The 19185-nt window shown below is 35.8% G+C and overlaps 1 protein-coding gene across 4 annotated transcripts in view; it reads left to right on the top strand.

Moving 5' to 3' along the window:
- PLXDC2 (plexin domain containing 2) overlaps window positions 1-19185 on the top strand; it is a 429167-nt gene that overhangs the window by 196431 nt on the left and 213551 nt on the right. For all 4 annotated transcript variants that reach the window (XM_007189858.2, XM_057544055.1, XM_028168446.2 and 1 more), the window contains one exon: window positions 6356-6502. In XM_007189858.2, coding sequence (XP_007189920.2) covers window positions 6356-6502 — 147 coding nt within the window. The remainder of the gene's footprint in view (window positions 1-6355; window positions 6503-19185) is intronic.

The raw sequence follows: 19185 nt of genomic DNA, 5'->3' as shown, positions 1-19185 counted from the left end.
TTTTTAGTTTGCACAGATAACGCATAGTGTTCCCAGGGATTCGTACACTCCTTGAAACAAGTCTGTTAATTTGCCTCCAGTCTTGGGGCCAATCTACAACTTACCAACAAGGATGATTAAGTACCTATTGAAATGGTACTATACTATACAGTTACTATAATTAGCTACCTGTGTTGGTTCTTCAAACTGCACACTTATATTTCTTTTGGTGGGTATCACTTAAATAATGCAAAGTCTTCTGACTCACTCACCCCTAGCAGTTTCTTCCCATTTGCCTTGTGGCTTTAGAATCTCAGAACCTTAGTTGAAAGGAATTTTAAGAGACACCTAGTTGAATTCCTTATATAAAGTCCAGAATTTACAGTGACTATTTAGAGGTAGAAGCTGTACTTCAACCCAAATATCCTTTGAGCTATGTTATTCTAATGCTAATTTTGAGCTTTTTAATAGAAGTTTCATACATATTTTTAAACTTTTTTCATGCATGCATTTTTTCCCTAAGTTTTTGGAGCCTTCAGAGATCCCTTGTAAGTTGGCAGTGCACCTCTTTAGCAACCACTGTATGATTGGCCATCACTTGCTTGTATTTATAAAAGATAAATTGAGATGTTAATTCACTCAAAACTGCCCCAGATTCTCTCTCTGGTCTGTGCTTTTTCACCACTCTAAGACTGGAAATACTCTCGCAGGTTTATTCTTGAAAAGGTTAACAGTTTCTACCAGGAGCAAATTAAAGTATACTGGATAAAATATATCCAGGTAGAAAATACTATTTGTTTCATTTAATAAATGAATCAACACAAACACATATCAACACATTCCAAAATGCCTGGAGATGTAGGCAATCACTTAATTGAATTATAGAGCTTTGATTTTGTTATTATTTTGAAAGATCATAAATGTGTTATGCTCCCTTGGCCATACAGTTTACCTCTCTTTGCATAGCATGAGAGACGATCTCATCTAAGAGAAACAGTTACTGGGAAAATGAAAACTGTTTTATGATGGAAATATTGCTGGAATCCCATATTTTACATGTCACATAGTAATCTGACCTCACGATAAATTCACACACACACACACACACACACACACACCAACTAATCCTACATTCTTGGGTGTCACTTAACTAAATTCTTGTGAAGAACTGATAAAATAAATAATACCTACCAAAGAGTCATGGACAAGATATTTCTAGGGGGATAGACCATGCTGCAAATAGATCAAGTAGGTAAAAATCCTTAAAGAAATAGCAAAGGCATCGGTGAGAAACTGAAGATACGTAAAAGATATGCATAATGAGAACTGGTGCAATAATCTGATACAATCAACAGGAGATAGAGGAACTGATTTTAATTCTTCTGACACCATAACAGTAAATTTAATTGTATCCCATGTAATTGTTCTGAGTTTCTGAAGAGGGTATTGCTGTAGTACTTGCTGATGTATATTGAAGGCTATTTGAAGATAATATGTAATTGCTCCTATCGTGCTGAAATTGTTGGGGCTAATTTAATAATCCTTTATATTCTGTTCATATGCCTTTCAAATGTGCTTAAATATGTTGGTCTAATTTCATTTTTTGGCAACCCAGTGAAAGAAAGCTAAATACTCTCACTGGCTTTTTATTAACAGAGACACTCATATGACCTATCTTCCTACCCCACATTCCCTGTAGGTCACCTCCTTCTAATGTAGTTGAGAAAAGTATTGCCAGCTCACTCTTTTTCTCCTTTTGTTATTTGATCATGTCCTTTGGTTTCTTATAGCAACATGATTTTTTTAGATCACTATTTTTTAACTCTTTGTTTTTGAGGAGTTTTATATATACAAGTAATATTTTTAAATAGCTTTACCTTTAAATGTACTATATGGCCCTTGTGAAATCATTTATATAAGAATGTAACATATTTGGTTACATTACATTATATTATATTACATATATTAATACCTGGCAAGAACCATTCAAATTATAATATTTCTTTATTTATTATGAAACTATCTTTGAAAGGTAACTGATTGATTAAATGCTGAATAACTTTACCTGAGAACTTTGACTATGTTTTATATATCCATATATTTTAAATGACTAGCACAGTGATGTTCATACAATATATTCTTGATTTTTAAAAAAAAATTCTTAATGAAATGAATTTAGAGTTCAAATGCTATTACTACATAGGCAGTGTGAGGCATCCATAAGAACTATTCAACATAAAATCAACTTAACACCCATGATGGAAGAGAAGACAACCTTTGGGTTAGAAATTGTGTAAACTGATTGTTGCAGAATGGTTAGGCTACAGTTACAAAGACTTTTTCTCTGTGTTTTTGGTGTATGTCCTCTGTTTACAGCTGTACATTTCCAGACATGTTTGAAAAGCATGGATTTATAGGATTTATAGCTACCTATTGTGCCATCTACTTTCAGTAACAGTTGGTTTCCTAAATGAATTGGCAAGTAGGCATATCACAGTAGCGTTTTGTTTTATTTTTTATGATGTTAGAAATAGTTTGCAAGAAAAAAAAAAGAAAGAAAGAAGTAGTTTGCTTTTGAGCAGAATAGGAAAATCTTTGTGCCTGAAGTGGCTTTTGGCAAAGCTTTAAGAACCATTACTCCTATAAAGGACAAGATATGGTTTGAATAATTTAGGAGTGCTAAGATGTCATATTTTTGAGACATCTGTTTTATGGCTTTCCTGAATAACTGAGCCAAACACCTCTCCCAGGAATTTAACAACTTTTGTCTCTAAATTCCTAGGTAAACAATAAATTGTCTTCCTCTTTGAAAAAAAGTTGCCATGACAACTTGGCAAGCTTGGGCTATAGAAGTCAAACACCAAGAAGTCAAAAAGCTTTAACTTTCAGTATTTTCAAAGATGTGATGTTGTTTTGAGAAGCTCTGATTTAAATGAAAATGAAGGTGTATGTTCACATAGCCATATCAGTAACTGTAATTATTGATTACTGACAAAAAAATGTATATTTTTGCAGCTAATCCATTGTTTAGCATAATGATACTCTTATTCTTTATGTTAACTTCAAGACTGTGTCTTGATTAATTACAGGGATTTAGGGGTTAAGGAAAATACCAAAGTCATTTTAGATATGTTGATTGCAACAATTATACCGAACTCTATACTGAAAGTTTGTAATATTAAAGAAAATATCTATCTGGCAATTGTATAAGAATTTGGCAGCATCATAAAATCTATTACATAATTCATCTAAAGATTACATCTCTGACCTCAGTGTTGCTGAACTCTTTATAAAAATACTAGCAATAGGGAAAAAAGATTAAATTTTTAATTTAAACTCACTGAATATTTTCTTCAAAACCACCCTTTTATACCATTCATTGAAAAATCAAATGAATCATTATGTTTGTTATTCAGATTTGATGATTTCTGGCAGGTTAAATACAAGTTTTCATTCCTTCTGTGTGATTTGCTGGACTACCAGATGCGAATGGGAGATGTTTGTTATCTAGATCTATAAATCTGTAGATAAGGCTGTCTTATTCAACATTGCTTAAGTCTCTTTTCATGCAAGTTAAGGAAACTTGTTTGTCAGTTCTGATTTGTTTGGTTGATAATAACTCAACTCAAGGTGTTTCAACAATAGAAGAGATTTAATGGTTCATCTAAGTGGTTGAACAAGCCCAGGAGTTGGCGCACTTAGATATACTTGGTCAGGGATCTGGCTTTTTCTTTGCATTGCTTATGGTTCTGTCCTTATCTATGTTTGCTTTATCTTCAGGCAGGATTCCCTCTTGGTAGAAAATGCTGGCAGTAGTTCCAAGTCTCATATCTACACATCTCAGCAATCAGAATCAGGGAAATTATCTCCTCTCTACCTAATCTCCAAGATGTCTCACTAATTGGTCCTTCTTAGGTTATGTGCTCATCATGCCCACCAATCACTGTTGCCAGTGGAGTGACACGTGTAGAATGGCTTGTGCCCAGTGTCAAGGAGGGTACTTACCACTGAAAGCTTCCAATGGTGAAGCACCAGACAATAGGAAGGAGTTGAAGGCACAACCACAATGCTTGTTACTCTCCTAGAACCCAAGCAACCAGTGTCATCACGTTCTGGAAGGGAGGGCTGGAAAATCATTAGGATAGAAGCTCTCTTGAGTTTCATAGAATCTTATTCCTACTCCTTTTTTTGTATCTCCTTTTCTCTTTTTTCTCTGCAGAACTTTCTTATCTTTCATCGTGGGTATACTTGTAATTTGTACATGATACCTAGAGTTTAATTGGAGATATAGGATTTTTTTTTTTTTAAATTTACTGTTAACATTTAATCAACATCTTTTCTCAAGATGTACATTTGGGGTCATATTTTTTCTTTTAGTCATGAAGCAAAATCTATTTAGAATATTGCTTAGAATATTCCTTTCCTTCATGTAATCTCATATATATATATATATATATATATATACACATATATATGTATATATATATATATATATATATGTGATGACTTGTGAAAAGGTACATGGTATTCTTATTTTGACTGGATTTCAAGAATAATTATATTTTATTTAATTAGCACTTAAATAATAAATGCATTAGATGAAATTCCATCCAAAAATTTATTATTCAAATCATAGACCCTCCATTCACTAAACATTAATCTTACATATACCTGAATATTTTTAAATACATTCTGTTTAGTGACTTCTCAAACTGATAAGCACATTTACATTTCATGATAAAACAAACAACCAACAACATAAAAAACTAATTGTGATTCAAATTAGTCAAGAATCATGTGATTTTCTGGGTGTTCCTCAGCAAAATTGCTTTTTAAAACATTTAAATCTCTTCATTGAGTGAGAAACCTGAAAAATAAAGGTTTTGTGACAGGTACCATGTTGATATCAATAATGAGAATTTAAATAAAAGTAGAATTTAACAACCCAAATTATAGGGGAAAGATGTATTATCTCAGTTTCTAGGACCATTAAATGAAAGCAGTGCCTAATATAACCCTAGTTTAAAAGGAGAAGTTTGAATTTGTTGTCACTCAATAGTAATTACAGTTCAGGCTTTCAGAAAATACTAGTTCCAAAAGGGACATTTTTTGTTTGGGCAGCAGCAATTAGAGAGAGCCCTAACATTACTGTTTTAGAAAAGACTATTGTACACAGATTGTTCATTTGCCTTTAAGTTTTGTCTATATAACAGTTTATTTTAAAGAAGCTTATTACTTTTATATTTTTAAAATCTAATTCACTTTCCTTAGAGGTTATTTAACTCATTTGGCTATTTTGAAGAATACTAACACTCCTAATTTCAATAGGATCATTTTTGGTTTTTTGTTTGTTTTATGAATTTTAGGAACACCTTTGTTCTTTTTTTTCTTTTGAGGGCTTTTACCTTCTTTTTAATGAAACTCTGTGTAACTCTGAATTATATAAGTTTGATATATAATGATTTAAAGGCTTCTCGTAAAAAGGGGGTCAGAAGGAAGAAAAAACATTTTTTGATCCTAGGACAATAAAGGTATTACAAAAATGTAACTGATGTGAAAAAACGTCCATTAAATGTTGCACTCTGAATTCACCTGAAAAAGAAAAAAAATGCTACAAGTAGATTCATCTTAGAGGTATTATTTTAAATAGCAGTCAGTATCAACACAAAGCTTATAGCAAGAACCATGTATGATTACTTCTATCTTTGCTTGCCACAATTCTGACACACTCTCATTTTTAGGGTACAAAAAAAATATTTACACAACTCTAGGGAAAAAGCAAAATAAACTGATAAAATGGAGAAATTTCAAGAAGCCATAGTCAAAAGTAAAATATACTTTTTTACCTTCTAAAATAGAAATTAGAATGCTTTAGGCAAATTTAGCTAGTAATGAGTAGTCACTGAAAAAAATAAATGCTTCTCTTTTTTTCCTACCTCTATTGAGATATAATTGATATGTAACATTGTGTAAGTTTAAGGAGTACAACATGTTGACTTGATACACTTATATACTGTAAAAGCTAGCCACCATAGCATCAGTTAACATCTCCATCACGTCACATTATTATCATTTCATTTTTGTGGTGAGAACATTTAAGATCTATAATCTTAAACTTAGATCCCCAGAACTTAATCGTCTTATAACTGGAAGTGTGTACATTTTGACCAACATCTCCCCATTTCACCCCCTTCCAGCCCCTGGTCACCACCATTCTAATCTGTTTCCATGAGTTTGGCTTTTTTAGATTCCACATATAAGTGATATCACTCGGTATTTATCTTTCCCTATCTGACTTATTTCACTTAGCACAATACCCTCAAGGTCCATCTGTACTGTCCGTGTCCTTGATGTGCATTATTCTTTATTATTATAGGAGGACACAGATCATAATTACTATATATCTCGGATATATGGTCCATCTGATTCTGCCAGCCGGGATTTGTGGGTGAACATAGACCAAATGGAAAAGGACAAAGTGAAGATTCATGGAATACTGTCCAATACTCACCGACAAGCTGCAGTAAGTGCTTTGACATTTTGAGTTTCTTTTTCTTCTTCTGTGAAAAAAATTTTGCTTTAATTGACATATTAACATTGTTGTGATCACTTTTCAAGTATATTTAGTTCTTCAATTGCAGTTTAGATTAATAACTGCATGTAAGACGTTATAGAAAATGATAAAGAATTATTTTGAGAAGCCACCATTAATTTAACCATTAATTAATTAATTAAATTAACCATTAACTTCTCCAGTAAGTATGATGAGTTGCATATTCAATTTAAAGTTGTGACTTATCTTGGATGATTTTCAGTTTTCATGTAATTAGAGAACATGCATGTAATCCATGCATTTAGAGAACATTTTTTAAAAATTACATTAATTTGCTATCTTCCATTTTACATGAGTTTATTACCCTTGGTCTGAAAAAGATTTAACCAGAAACATTCACAATTTAGATAACACATGTAGACCAAATTATGGATTTATGTGAAAAAATTTAATATAAAAGAAAATAATTATGTGAAGAAATTTAATATAAAGGAAAATAATTAAATCTAGAAGACTCCAAACATATTTTAAGTCTGAGCTTAAATCATTTACCAGTGGTGGTTCCTTAAACAAACAATTTAACTATTCTGAGGCACAGTTTCTGAATCTATATACGGGGGATGACAGGAGATATGAATACAGGCCTCACTTAGCTTACATGGTCACTGATATCGTGTTCTATGTGTCAGGTTGAATGCTTTCATGGATTAGCTTTTTCAATCTTCACAACAATTCTATGATTTAAATATTATAACCATCTAGGTATTGAAGATAAGAGAACTTAATCTTGGAAAAATCAGCCTAAGGGTCTCCTGCTAGTAAGTTCTGTGACTCAGGTGTTAACCTAGGCAGTCAATTCCCCATTCAAAATGCATGTGTAAAAGTTATCACACTTGGTTCACAGAATGTTCTTTGATAATCACTTTATCAAAGATGATGCCTGATTTAACATTTTAAAAGTTATTTGGTTTTGTTGCCATGGATTATAGTGATCTTACTATCAGTGAAGCCATGTCTTGTTCAGTTTATCATGACATAAAGAGGAAACAAAATAACTTTAACATTTCAAGGGCTATTGCCATTATTGATACAAAGATAGAACTAATAGAGTAATGGCCAATCTGATTTAAAGAGGCATTGATTTGATAAATGTAAAATATCAAAAATTTTGGCCAACAGCCTTCATTGTATATATGTAGATGTTCCTATGTCAGGAGATTGACTTCTAACAGTTAAAATGGAAATTAATTATAATTCACCATCATGATTCATTGAGGCTGAGAAGCAAACGAAGTAGCCACCTCCCCTTGCTGAATTCCATCATCCCTTTTCCTTTCCATATTCAAGCAGTCTCAGAGAAGATGACAGATACAGAAATGATTCACTGTCTGGCTTAGAACAGATCTTCAAAAGAAGAGAAAATGAGAAAGATTAGATTAGGACCATGTTTTTTCAGGAATGTATTGCATTTGACAATCTTCCCACTATATTGCAGTCCCTAATAGTGTAAAATATACTTTGTAAGAGTTTGAACGTTTGCGTATCCACATTGAGATTCCATGAATTGGCCCAGTTCTGGTGTCGGCCACTGTGGATGATATCTGTAAGCAGAGAAGGAAGTTCATCAGTTAAAATATTAGCTGGGGCTTCCCTGGTGGCGCAGTGGTTGAGAATCTGCCTGCTAATGCAGGAGACACGGGTTCGAGCCCTGGTCTGGGAAGATCCCACATGCCGCGGAGCGGCTGGGCCCGTGAGCCACAGCTGCTGAGCCTGCGCGTCTGGAGCCTGTGCCCCGCAGCAGGAGGGGCCGCGATAGTGAAAGGCCCGCGCACCGCGATGAAGAGTGGCCCCCACTTGCCGCAACTAGAGAAAGCCCTCGCACGAACCGAAGACCCAGCACAGCCAAAAAAATAAATAAATAAATAAATAAATAAATAAAATAAATAAATAAAAAAATATTAGCTGATTTCTTCTTACACTTTCTCTTGTGCTCTCCCAAAGGAGAGGCAGTTCATGTGTCCTGCCTTTCCTCAAAGAAGATTGGTTTCTGTTTGGAATAGGGTTTGCTTGGCTGCCTTGTAACAGCTCTCTGATAGTCTCAAGATATATTATGATGATATAAAGATCCATTTTTTTATAATTGTGATTTTGAGAGTGACATTGTTTGTTGCTTTCAACACCAAAGGTTGGCTTAAACACAAATGGAAAGACTTGAGCTTGAGCTTGAGCTTGTAACTTATCTGGTGCTCCATGCATTTATTTTTAAATATATATCACTGATAGAAACCTTTATTTTAGCTACTCTGCATTGGTTTTCCATGAGAATCTAAGCCATTGTCAAGTATTTCTTAGTGTTAGAAATTGGTCCTGTACCCACTTTCTCTGTCACCACCAACAGAACATACATGCACACACACACACACATGCGCGTGCTCACAGGTACACAATTTCCATTTACAACAATAGAATTGATAATATTACTTAGTTACTTATTTTTGGAAAAATTTGCCACTTGGACTCCTTCATTTAAGGAGCTTTATACCTTGGAACTTACTAGAATATTTTATAAAAATTTTGTACATTCTTTCATAAGTATGATTGTTGAATATTAGTTTGAAGATTTCCAAATTGTAGAGAGTGATCCATTTTTTAATATTTCTTCAATTGGCCTCCCCATCTTTCCAATCCTGCCTTGTTCTCTTGGCTCCATTTCTATTATGCCACCCTTGGAGTAGAACCAGGTTTTAGAGGTGATGACAGAATTGTGGTGTTAAGGTATTGTTATGGCCAGGGGCTCAACGATGCCCACATATACCCTCTTCCTCCTGCCCCTCTCCACACACAGCATAGGCACCCAGCCACAGCTACTCTCCCCCCTGTGATACTATTGAGAGGCTTAACCACAAGGGATAATGGCAAACGGGAAACAATGACTCACTTCACTGATTAGGTTCCCTGAAATCATAATCATCAAAATCCTTAACGCAAAGCTCTCTGGTAATTTGGCTGGAAACAGGATTTAACTGTAAGCCCTAAGGGAAGAGGGGGGTTTCTTAAATCTTACCAGCAACTGATGTAATTTTCATACCCAAGGGCATCCTTTCTGTCAACAAATTAGACAAAAAAGAGAATAGAAAGATCTAGCCTAGGGTAAGACTCAGGGGGCAGTCGGTTAACTAACCCAGCCCTGGGCAAACAGGAAAGGAAGTGAGAAAGCTGAAGATTGGATTTCCTGAAGATATAGTTTCCCTCCCCTTTCCCAGCTTCCTCAGAATGGGTCAGAGGAAGACATGGGAGTGTCTGACCTGGAAACATAATTTTTTAAAGAAATATTTTCCCCTTCACCACCATCATTTGTAAATGTGGTCCAAACAGTATTTTGGAATCTTAGATTAATTTTCTAGAAAAGGAGGAATGTGGAAATAGAGTAAGAGTTTTCCCTTTTCTCCCATCTACAATAATATCATACTGTCAGAGCAGAGTAAAACTTAGAAGTCATTTTTTTTTTTAATTATTTATTTATTTATTTATTTATTTTTGGCCGTGTTGGGTCTTCGTTTCTGTGTGAGGGATTTCTCCAGTTGCGGCAAGCGGGGGCCACTCTTCATCGCGGTGCGCGGGGCTCTCACTATCGTGGCCTCTCTTGTTGCGGAGCACAGGCTCTAGACGCGCAGGCTCAGTAGTTGTGGCTCACGGGCCTAGTTGCTCCGCGGCATGTGGGATCTTCCCAGACCAGGGCTCGAACCCGTGTCCCCTGCATCGGCAGGCAGATTCTCAACCACTGCGCCACCAAGGAAGCCCTAGAAGTCATTTAATTCACATTTTTCACATGCCAAAACACACTGATTTCTCTTTCCTTTTATAATGTAAAGTAAAATGATTAGTATTTATATTATATATATATATATATATATATATATACACACACACACACACATGTATATGGTAATTTGATTACATGTTCCTTCAGATCTCCCCATTGTCCTCTTTGTTTAAATCTCTCCATTGTTCTTTTTGGTTTAAATAACATTTCTTAAATCATATTTGCAGTAAAAACAGATGTTAAAACCTAGTTTTACAGTTGGACACATTAAAGGAAGGAGCATGTCTTCATAGATAAAGAAAAGTGAAAATTTTGTATGATTCCCTGTCATATGACAAGCAAAGAGCCAAGCCCCTTACATTCAAATACTGGTATTTATTTGGGTTTTTTGTTCCTTATTCAAAGTCCACAGTTATCAGATTGCAGATCTAGAAGTTTCTAACTACAAACCTAGGAACCAGTCCAGACTTATTTTTCCTTCTACGAGGACCTTCAAATGCCACAATTTTGAGATTTTCTTATGTACTGTTAGATCCATATATTTTAGTTTATTGCTCAACACACAGTTTGATTCAACAACCAGACAAATTAGAATTATTTTGTCTTTTGAAACCACCGTTTATGAAATTCTGATTCACAACTTCTGGAGAAGTACCACTGTCCCAGTAGAAGGAGTCTGGTGTTATAGAAATTGTGAGACCTTGGCTTCAAAACTCATTTTCTCAGATTCTGGCCTCTTGGACCTCAATTTTGTAACCTGGAACAAAGGGAAAAATGCCTGCCTTGACAACCTTCCGGTGCTACTTCAAGAATAAAAATGGGGCTTCCCTGGTCTGCCTGCCAATGCAGGGACACGGGTTTGAGCCCTGGTCCGGGAAGATCCCACATGCTGCGGAGCAACTAAGCCTGTGCACCACAACTACTGAGCCCATGCGCCACAACTACTGAAGCCCGCATGCCTAGAGCCCGTGCTCCGCAACAAGAGAAGCCACCGCAATGAGAAGCCCACGCACCACAACAAAGAGTAGCCTCCACTCACCGCAAGTAGAGAAAGCCCGCGCGCAGCAACAAAGACCCAAAGCAGCCAAAAATAAATTTTAAAAAAAGAAAAAGAATAAAAATGAGATGTGACAGGATGCTGAAAATAACAATGAGGTAGTAAGGCATTGTTTTTTGAGAGTCCTAATTCTTTACAACAAAAAATAGTAACCCCCAAGTAAGTTAATTCCTAAGTAATCTCTAAGAGTCTCTTTCTATAGACAGATATATATCTATATATTTATATCTATATAATATCTCTATATAATTTTCCGCCAAGAAATTGCCAGTGTGCTTTTTGCCAGACATAAACATACCCTGGCTTAAAAAAATTTTTTTTTTTAATTATCTTTCTATATGTTAGTAAGAAGATTAATTCTTTGTATAAGAAACACTAGCAAAATGAAGTGCTGCTCTCCTGTGTCTCTGTCATAGAGCAGGTAAGGTTTTTGATGAAACTGGTATAGTTTTTGATGGTGGACTGTTTTAAAATTTAAAAATTGGACTGTTGTCTGTGGGGATCCTCAGACGACTCAAATATATACAGAAAACTTCATTAAACAAAAATTAGGCTTTCTGGAGGTATTTTCTTTTTCCCAAGGAAAATAACATCATTTCGACTAGCATTTCCATTGCTCTTACATTTCCATAATGTTGGTATTGAGAGAGCTATATCTGGATGCCTGTGGTGACTTTAGTCAACTGTTTTCTCATATTGCACAATTTCATTTTTTCTGCACATCAGAAAATCTGTTGATAAGTGCTTATTTTTCTAAACGATTAACTCAAAAGGCAATTTAATTTGCTATCTCTATTGGGCTATTATCTAGACCACATATTTTTGCCTGAGTCCTGTTCGCAGTGTCTAACAATAAGTTGCTTTTATTTTTTTTTATTTTTTGACTGGTTGAATAAACTTGCTGCATTCTGTCTTATGAGTTGTTTCATTTCAAGTAAGACATACACAATTCATCAACCTGGACTCACTTGTCTTCATTTACGGGATTTTCCTCTGGTTTAATAACAGACTGGGATGAGTTGTGGCTGCATGTGTCTACCTTAATTTTGGTCTAATTAATTCATTTTACTACTATTATCATACTGAAATCATTTATCAACTTTGAGAATATCCTGAAGCACGTATTATTTGAGGGCGTTTTATGGAAAAGAAAGGCCTTCTTTTGTTCCATTCCATAGAATCAACATGAGCTCAGAGTAACTGAGCTCCTCTGCATGCCAGGCGTGTAAGCTGGTCCACGTCCCTCAAAGTGGACAAGGAAGGATGTAGTCCCTCTTCCACCAATGGCATTAATGACACAGGTTGAACATTCCCATCTAATATTTTAGACATGGAAGGGACTTTGGAAATTCTTGAAGATAGTGGCCTTGCGAAGTACAGTGTTCAATTTTTATGCATATTACAAACCTTAGTTTTCCAAAGCAAGAACACACCTTCTTTTTAAAAAATCATACTTGAATTCATCATATTTCAGTTCAATTTAATCTCATTTCTCCAATATTGTGTCTTTAGTAGAGGACAGGCACCATTCTTTATATAAAGTTAGAGTCATAGGAAGTAATCATACATTCTCTGTTACCAATGATGGCTGTAAAAAAATCCTAGATAGATAAATATCTACTCGGCTTTTTGTTTGTTTGTTTGTTTGCATTGGGTCTTCGTTGCTGTGCACGGGCTTTCCCTAGTTGCGGCGAGCAGCTATTCTTCGTTGCCATACGCGCGGGCTTCTCATTGCGGTGGCTTCTGTTGTTTCAGAGCACAGGCTGTAAGCGCGGGGGCTCAGTAGTTGTGGTGCACGGGCTTAGTTGCCCCGCGACATGTGGGATCTTCCTGGACCAGATATCGAACCCGTGTCCCCTGCATTGGCAGGCGGATTCTTAACCACTGCACCACCAGGGAAGTCCTCTACTCCTCTTTTTAAATTCACAAGTGAGATGAATAGTTGAGGTTATCTGTTAAAACCCTCTTGGAAGGTTTCACATTAATCTTTTATAATTGTAACGGCTGATAAAAAGGGCCCCTGCAGCCAGGCAGCCATGTCTCAGGTGGAATGAATAAATCCATTTACTCCTGTCTTTCATCCTAGATTCTCTTCTCAGACCTGTTTTTAATCATCCTTTCCGAGATCTCTCTAGGACCCCATGAAGACTTAACAAGGGTTAATTTTAGATAACATGAGTGTAAAATACATATTCTCATCCTGAAGTTAGTAAATGATAAAGCTTTCACAGGACTCTTTTGCAAGGAAAATGCTTCATAGCACAGAAAAATTAGCAAAATATAGATGGACTATAATGTTCCTTAAGGGTAAATATAACTAAAGGCAAGTAGGTATAATTCTTGGGAAAAATCTTCAATTGTAGAAGATGAAAGACTTAAGACATTTTGGAATTGAGATTTCCTGGACAAGCTAGTATTTTAGTATCTTTTAAAAATATATTTTATACCTATTTTCAATATCTTTTTTTTTTTTGTCTGTTTCTTCTTACTAAATTATAGCCTGTGACTTAGGTGGTGGATGATTATTCTAGGCAAAACAGTCAAGGTCTCACATGGTTTGTTTATAAATTGCCTTCCCATCAGAACTTCTGCTGTGCCTGGAATTCCAGCCCCAGAAAGTAGGTGTCTCATCCTTTTTTCACTGAAGGTGCTCTGTTCCACTCCAGTGGGACCAGAAGTAGAACACTTTTAGCCACTCTCAATTAATGATAAATTGCCAGGAATTTCTTGTTATGCAGCCACTCTCTGAGAAGAAATGCGAAGTTAAGTTTTGCTCCTGATAAATAGGCTGAGTTTAGGCACCTGAGTCCTGATCCCTGCAGAGCAAACTGTAGATATGGGTGGGGTGGATAAAGGAGCAGCTCTTGGAAGCTGTGTTCAGAGGCATCAATTTACTTAGCTTTTGAAAAATCCAAAAATTGCCAACTGTGGCAAAATGTTAAAAACTGGTGAACCTGCATAAATGATGTAGGGGGCTCTTTGGATCATTCCTGTAACTTTAATTTGAAATTATTTCCAAGTAAAAAGTTAAAAAAAATAAATAAAAGAAGAGATATTAGCAGAGGAGGTTGAAGAGTTAAAATTGGACTTGGCCTAAATTTTGATTTCAACCTGTAGTCAAGTTTTGAATGATTTAATCACCCTTCCCAGGAGCTCTGCCAGCACTGAATTCCAAATCTTAACACATTGTTACCAAGCAAGGACTCCCTGCCTGATGTGCATAGAAGCCAATACTGTGACACCTTTGTTTGAGAAAGGAAACAGCTTTATTGTGAGGTTGACTGGCAGGGAGGCAGGCAGGGCTCAAATCTGTCTCAGATCCAAGTTTGGGGCGAAATTTAAGGGGTTAGGGGAATTTCAAACTTGGAAGCTGATTGACTAGTCTCAAGTTACTTGTGCTGCTGGGCGCTGGATTTCCTTATTGAAGGACTTCTCACTCCGTAAAGGGCACCAGTGGAAGCATTTCTATTCTTTGAGTTCTGTAGACTGAAGAGTCTAAGTTCCAGGGTCAGCCTGGAGGCCTGGGTTCCTGTCTTGCACATGCGCACTGCTGTCTCTGTAAAATAACTCCAGGTTTGATTAATCAACAACCTGATTTAAGGGAACAAAACCAATTTAAGCTGGTCAATGTTTTACGTGCTGTTTCAATGTCAGTTGAGGGGCACCTTGATATAGTGTTTAAGCATGTGGACTTAGAAACAGGCTGCCTGGATGTGAGTCCCCACTTTTGCCAACTATAAGCTGGGTGACTTGAAGTCTGTTATTTACTCTCTGTTAATCACTTTCCTCAGCTGTAAAATGGGAATGACAATCGTACCTACTTTCTAAGGCTGTTACTAGAATGGAATGATTTCACATTTGTACAATGTTGAAACCCTGGCTACTACAGCTCTATAGATGTCTGTTAAGATCGATACTAACTATCGTCATGTGAGCATTTTAACTTTAAAACAGTCATTTTCCAGTGACAGGAAAGAAGGGAGGACAGATTATAATCAACGGAGGCAAGGGAGGGCATTTTCAAACTGTCAAGGATGAACTCATAGGAATACTTTTCCTTCCCTGTCCAAGTCTCTGGTCAAGGAAGTAACCAGTGTCATTGCCCTCAGGTGTACCGGGTCTGCAAAGAGGTTTTGCAAATCATTGCTTTAAAGGTGCTGGGCTAGGAGGTACCTCTATCCTTTACTTCCTTAAATGGAAAATTTCAGGTCAATTGAGTGCTAACAGATGAAGTGAGATGATGTTATCCGGAATCAAGTCTATTTATCCTTTTAACCCATTTCACGCTTGTCAAAGCTTCCTTACAGCACTGTTTTAGAGTTTCAAAGACCATTTATATGACACAAAGCCTTGACCACTCCAAGTGGGATTCCTGGGTCAGTCTCAGTAGCTCTGGGAGCTTGTTAGAAATGCAGAATTTTAGCTCCCTTCCCCCCAAGACCTACTGAATCAGAATCTATTTTAAACAAGAACCCTAAGTGATTGCCCTGCACACTCAGGTTTGAGAAGCCTGGTAGAATCACTGCCTTGTTCCTAGAGCAGCATGAAAAATTCAGAAGTGACATCTGGTTCTCCCCTTCCCCTACCTGCCCTCCCTGGGCTTCTTTATAAAATCCTGTTTTACTTTCTGTGCCCTTGAACAGACTTATGTTCTGCACTCTGCCTGAATGGTAAATAGTCACATTAATTTAAGTGATTCTCAAAACATGCAAGTATAGGTAAGCTACTGTAAGCCAAGTGTTTCTGGGAAGCGTGCAATGGGAGAGATCGAAAGATATGATGATAATTCACTTAATCTCAAGTTCATATGAGCAAGCATCAGGTAAGTGCAAAATGTTTACATTTTGTTTTCTAATTTACCTGTAGTCCCACGCAGAGTGTCATTCAATATGCAGGGTTAATTAAGTTCTCAGTTCTGTTATGAAAAAAGTGCTGAAGCAGTTAGAATTTCCAACTCAGAAAATCAATTCAGTTGATGGACTTTATTTCTAAAAGGAGCCACTCCCTTCCCTGTATATTTGCATATTGATTAGCCCCTTTCCATGGACATTTTGATATTTTAATTAGGTTTCCAGTGTTTTCAGTCAGTGGATTAAAGACCCATGTCCTGTTCACTCCTCCCGGAGTGTGAGAGTTTGTTTAAAATTACATTTTGTAAAAATCCTACATGGTAAAACTGTTTCGAGTCATCCTGCCACTGCAGTTATTTTATTTCTGGAATATACTCAGCTCATTTATGGCCTAGAAGCAGGATCTTACTTTAGGGTATACCAAAAGAAGCTTGCACTTCTGTCAACCACATGGAAATGCCTCTGCATAGTACATTTTCTCTTTAGTAGTTGCTTGTTGTGGAAACTTACTGATTTAAATTTTTCTATCTATATCTATATCTACATACATATACATATATATACTCATATTTCTATCATTCTACTATCTTTCGGTTTATGTTACTTTTATAAGTGAATATATTTGTTAAATAGGTGAATAAACCAGTGAAAGGCCATTACCATTGACAATTGTAAATAAATAAATAAATAAATAAATGTTCTGTAAATTTAGAAAATAGGCCCTTAGATCTATCCTTGGAGGAGAAGAAATGGAAGCATCTGATCCTCAAATGAGCAAAAAAGAGTAGTTCAGGCTGTACCCATTATCTGGTGAGAAGGGACCCACCGTGTTGCCATCAGACCTCAGTGGTGGGCAGCTCACTACAGCTCCCCCCAGCATGGCACTAGTCCCTGTGATTTGGTGCATTTCATCTGAGAAGACTGCTCTGTACCTTCGTCACATTTTTTTGTGTGTGGCTTTTGCCTCAGGCACCTGGGAGCTTTCTAGCTATTTTCATTGTTATTAAATTTTAAAGAAAATTAAGTTATGTCTACTGAGAACAAAAACATGAGTCACTGACAATGTTAAGAGTATCAGGTAGAGAACACAGCTATAGAAAGTCTGTTAATAGGTAGGAAAAGGATCACCAGTGTAAAAGAAGTGAGATAGAATGATATCGTAGTCAAGACTCAGGAGTTTTGGAGTCAAGCATATTGGATTGAAATCCTGGCTCTACTACTACTGGTGGTTTGAACTTATTACTTGTCCTTCTAGAGTTTTGTTTTGGAATACTTTCAGGCTTATGAATAAACTTGGAAAAATTATTGAAAGCGTTCCCATATAGCTTTCACCGTGCTTCCCCAAATATTAACACCTTACATACTCATGGTACAATTATCAATACCAAGAAATTAATGTTGGTGTGATACTCTTAATGAATCTATAGGCCTTATTCACATTTTGTGAATTGTCCCCAAACCATCTTTTTTCCTATCCAGAATCCAATCTAGGACCTACATTGCATTTATTTGTCAAATCTAGTCTCATCTCCTCCAGCCTATGACAGGTTCTGCATCTTTCTTTATCTTTCATGAACTTGACATTTTGAAGAGTCTTTGCCAGTTATTTTATACAATGATCCTGATTTGGGGTTTGTCTACTGCTTCTTCATGATTAAACACAGGTCTCTATTTTTGGCAAGAATACTAGGGGAATGATATTTTGTCCTTCATCATGCATCACATCAGGAGGTCCGTGATGTCAATATGTCTCCTTACTGGTGATGTTAACTTTGATCACCTGCTTAAGGTGATGTCTGCCAGATTTTGTTTCTTCACTGTAAACTTACTATTTTTCCTTTGGTAATTATCTAGTTTCTTTTGGGAAGATACTTTGTGCATACCAACATCCTGTTTCTTGTCATACTTTCACCTAATTTTAGCATTCATACTTGCTAAATGCAGGCAAAATACTTAGCATAATGTCTGATATATTAAATGCTAATTTCATTCTCCTAACACCAGTGAATACAGTAGTTATGATTATTTCAATATAACAAAACTGAAAACATCATAACGTTGCTGAGGAACATAATGTCTAATTGTCATATGATTCTATTAGAAAAGCAATATGCCTGCATTGATATTAGAAACAACGTATATCAAATCATTCCCATCTACTTATTAGGAGTCAAACAGGGAGCTATTTTTATTTAGGAAATGAGTTTTAAGGAACTATTGCTATGCTAGATGCCTTCAGGTACATAATATAATATTGACTCAGTGCTTATGAAGGTCCAGGTGTCATTTGGTCGTTTTATCCTTAAAATAACCCTTTAAAGAAATGTATTGACTACAGATGAGCAAACTGTGCCTTAAAGAGGTTAAATGATTTATGAAATCACACAGCTACAAAGTACCAAAGCTGGGATGTAATTTCAAGTCTGTCTGACTCTAAAACCATGCTAGATCATTCAAAAATTAGAAAAGAATCTTTGAAAATTTAAAAATAAAGTTCCATCTATTTCCACTAAAAGAAGATTTTAAAATTTGTGTCTCTGGTTAACAAAGGACTGCAATAATCTGTTCTAAGCATTTATAGGGGAATGAATGTTATGTGGACCTTATTCAGGTTCAAGAATGTTTTGTGCATTATGGAAGAATATGTCACATCCCAATTAAGAAATTAAATTTATTCATAGTTATATATAAAAAGTTATCTAATAAGGATTATCCAATCATTTTTATTTATTAGGGATATAAATATTACTGGAAATAAGACAATTTATTCAGGTATTTTGATGAAAGCCAGTATCACTAGAAATATCTATGTAAATAAAACAAAAAGTATCTTTTCTTAAAATTTGCATTTCCTCTCAAAGTTAATATTTGACATAAATAAACAAACTGCAAATGATATGATTCCAATTTACTTCGTCTAACT

Source organism: Balaenoptera acutorostrata, chromosome 3 (assembly GCF_949987535.1).
Source record: "Balaenoptera acutorostrata chromosome 3, mBalAcu1.1, whole genome shotgun sequence".
Classification (NCBI taxonomy): domain Eukaryota; kingdom Metazoa; phylum Chordata; class Mammalia; order Artiodactyla; family Balaenopteridae; genus Balaenoptera; species Balaenoptera acutorostrata.
This window is presented reverse-complemented; position numbering and strand designations above follow the sequence as displayed.